General features: G+C 33.9%; 1 protein-coding gene across 1 annotated transcript; it reads right to left on the reverse strand.

The window, feature by feature from the left end:
• Positions 1–564: 564 nt before the first annotated feature.
• LOC111792793 (polyol transporter 5) lies at positions 565–3,593 on the reverse strand. The gene is made up of 3 exons (XM_087122880.1): positions 3,382–3,593; positions 2,964–3,310; positions 565–1,777 (listed from the first exon to the last, which is right to left on the reverse strand). The coding sequence occupies exons 1-3, from the start codon at positions 3,524–3,526 to the stop codon at positions 716–718; spliced, it is 1,554 nt and encodes a 517-aa protein (XP_086979006.1). The 5' UTR covers positions 3,527–3,593; the 3' UTR covers positions 565–715.
• Between the last annotated feature and the right edge of the window lie 238 nt (positions 3,594–3,831).

Consider the following 3,831-nt stretch of genomic DNA (forward strand, 5'->3'; position numbering starts at 1 on the left):
TGTTTACAAATTAGAGTCCAATTACTACACTGGGTTTACCAGTTTAAAATGGAGAGTTTTGATAGGCCAGTAATAAAGGCTTTAAGCTATTTAGAGGACTGAAAGTTATAAGAATTGTCAGAAAAATTGGCAAAAATCAGAATTTAATTTGGATCATCCAATCGAGGTAAAAGAAAAAGTCCAGCAATCTGATATTTTAAAACATCTCTCCTCCAAGACTCCACGTGTCATCCTTTAAATGGTTCATATTGCTGACTCAATTGCTACATTATATGGTTCAATTATTTTCATTCCACTTTGTTTTAGCCATACTTCAATCAATAGGCATTAAATTCTGAACTTTACAATAAGAATTCTTAATTAATTTAAGTTTAAGAACCAAAAAGCTAAATCAAAATTTTACGTGGTATACATTGGTCATGACCAATAAACTTATACGTTGTGGGTTGAATACGGCAAAAAAAAAATCAAAATTGTAAGTGATACTCATGTGATATAAAAGTACTTCTCTTCGACCCAGAGATCAGGGGTAGGAGATGAGTTATAGTCACTTATCCCAAGATGGAACCAAAACATAAATCCTATTTAAGATAATTTGTCCCAATAAGGTTAACACACATGTTGGGTATTCCTAGTACATAGCATTCAGAAATTAAACCTAATAATTGGAAAAGATATATGGATTAATTAACTTAATAAGAATACTTATCATATACTAATTATTGGATACCCCACCTCCACTGTTCATCCTGCCACTTCCACCCCTATTTTTCTTCAACCTGCACATAATATTACCAAAAACCCCCTGAACATCCTCCAAATTACGACCTCTCGTTTCCGGGAATACCAGGTAAAAGAACAGCCAACCCACCGCCGTAATCCCGGCGTACAAGAAAAACGCGCCACCGATGGTTATCGCACGGTACAGGGACAAAAACGTCATTGTCACAACCGCACTCGTAATCCTATTTACGATTATACCCACGCTCACCCCTTGTGCGCGGAGCCTCAACGGGAATATCTCTGAGCTGTAAACAAACACCATGGGCCCCAATCCGATTGAGAAAAATGCCACGTCAGCCAGAATCGTAGCTATGCAAACCACTATGGCCCACTTCACTTTCTCGTGCGAGTTGTTGATGATTGTCAGACTCGTCGCTAACATTGTCAGTGAAACTACCTTGCCGGCCACACTGGTGAGGATCAACGGCCGCCGTCCGATCCGGTCGATGAGGAACGTGGCGATTAAGATGGAGCACGTTTTGACGATTCCGACGGCGACGGTGGCGAGTAGTATATGACTGGAAGAGGTGATTCCGGCTTTCTCGAAGATTCTCGGGCTGTAAAGAACGACGCCGTCTATGCCGGAGGCTTGCTGGAAGAAGTGGAGTCCGATGGCGGCGATTAAGATGTGGCGGACGGCCGGCGTTGGGTGGAGGAAGAGTTCTTTCCAGACGAGTTTTTGTGGCTGGGGCGGTGGAACGACGTCGTCTGTGACGTTTGGGTGAATTCCGGCGGCGATTTTGATGTCGGCGAGTCTTTGTTGCGATTCTTGGAGGGAGATTGAGACTTTGTCGAGGACTCGCTTAGCTTCAAGGATTCTGCCTTGCATGAGGAGCCAGCGTGGCGATTCGGGCATTGCTAGGACGATTATTACTAAAAAAGCGGAGGGGATTATGCCGATTCCGAGCATGAATCGCCAGCTCAAATGAGTAGGGAGGTTGGAGAAGGCCAAATTGGAAACGTATCCTAACAATATCCCGAAATTAATGAAAACCTGTAAATGGAAAAAAAGGCAACATGTGTTTATTGCTAAGTCAGGGAAATTTGTCAGTACTATTTAATTAACTATTTTATTTAAGATTATATATATTTAAATATCCCTCACTTTTCCATACTTTAAAAAATGTCATCATGCTTACGTGGCAAATATAGTTTTCATTTTGTTTCAAAAATATTTTTTGTTAGTGTTTAAAATAATGTTTATTAATACACTTCAATTTTTAAAAAAATTTCAAAACTATTCTAGTGTTAAAGTAGTATCAATATTCTGTACTTTTTAAAAAATATTTAAATTCCTTTTTACTATTAATATATGAAAATCTTTTAATCTTACCTTATGAATATTTTTTAAATATAATATTAATTTTTAAAAATTCAAAATTTTTTAAAATATTTTTTTAAGGATATTTTTAGAAAAATTTCATCCAAAACAAATTATAAGAGTATTTTTAATTTTTTTAAAAAAATTTATGATTATTATTAAAATATTTGAAAGTTTATAAATATTTTTATTAATGGAGTTTTGATTAAATATAAAATTAAATTATATGTATAATAAATTCAAAAATCTTGAATTGTAAAATATGTTGAATAAAGCAACCCATTACAAAAGTATTAAAATACTTTTAAAAACTCATATCAAATAAATATAAATTTAAAAGTTATGACATTTCTTAAATATTTTTAAAACTTTAGAAACTAAATAAATTTATAGACTAAACTTGAAATTTTAACTGACAATATAATATATCTTTTAATAATATTTCAAAATGTAAACAATAGATAAATAAATGTGACATATGGGTTCCTAGTATATAGTTTAATAATATATAATTTAATAACATGGTAAATGGACAGGTCCATAATATATACTAAAAAGCTTTTCCATTATTTCTCTAATATTTTGAAAATTTTAGAGCTACAAAATTTCAATTTTTCTTGGTAAAAAAAAAAGAAAAAAAAACATCTATAAAGTTAAAGGGATAAAAACTAAGTCAAAAAATCCAAATTCATTTTAAACATAGGAACTAATTAAATAGATGTTTTTTTTTTTTTTTTTTTTTTTTTGAAAAATAAATAGATGAAATATTTTTCAAAGTTTATCAATAAATAAAAATAAAAATAAGAAATAAATAAATAAATAAAAAAGGACAAGAGGTGTAAAGTCGATAACGATGGACCTCCGGGAACGAGGTGAGGCAACCGCGAGTGGACGCCGGAGAAATCTCAGCAGTGTAAACAGAAGCAATTAAACCGGCGAATCCAGTTCCAACGCCGGCGACGAATCGGCCAAACATGAGAAACGAGTAGTTAGTGGCGAAACCCATCAGAACAGCTCCGAAAAAGAAGAATCCGGCGGCGAGAGCCATGGTGTAACGGCGGCCAATCAAATCGGAGATTCTCCCGGCGGCAGCAGCGCCAAAAATAGAGTACAAACTTATAATCCCAACAAGAATCTCCACCTTCACGTCGGAGATCCCAAAATCCTTCTTAATGAAAATCACCGCTCCACTCATCACACCCACATCTGTTTCAAATCCATAACTCAAAATTTTCAAGAAATAATCTGTGAAAAAAAAAAAAAAAAAAAAAGCTAACCGTAGCCGAGCAGGACGGAAGCCATGGAAGCCATGGTTGCACAAGCAATAGCATAGTTATTTCGCTTGGGGTTGATTGGAGAACGGGAATCCGCCGGAGTTTTCTCGCCGGAAATTGCAGAGGGCTTGTTTTCCGGGTCGGTCATTTTGTTGAGAGCTAGAAAGGGTTTGTGGGATAATAATTGAGCCTCTCATTGAGACTTATAATTAATTAAATTTTGGCTATGCATATTTACTATATTACAAAGATCAAATATTTGGACATTAACTTTTATCCTAATCTTTTATATCAAAATATCATTTAATTTCATATGATAATAAACAATAAAATTTACTTAGATGTAAATTTAATAAACTATATATTAAATTCTTTCAACAATATTTTATACTAAACATTAAATATCTTCAATAAACTATATATTTAAAAGAATGGAAGAAATAAAAAATGAGG

Source organism: Cucurbita pepo, chromosome 4 (assembly GCF_057944985.1).
Source record: "Cucurbita pepo subsp. pepo isolate OVF chromosome 4, ASM5794498v1, whole genome shotgun sequence".
Classification (NCBI taxonomy): domain Eukaryota; kingdom Viridiplantae; phylum Streptophyta; class Magnoliopsida; order Cucurbitales; family Cucurbitaceae; genus Cucurbita; species Cucurbita pepo.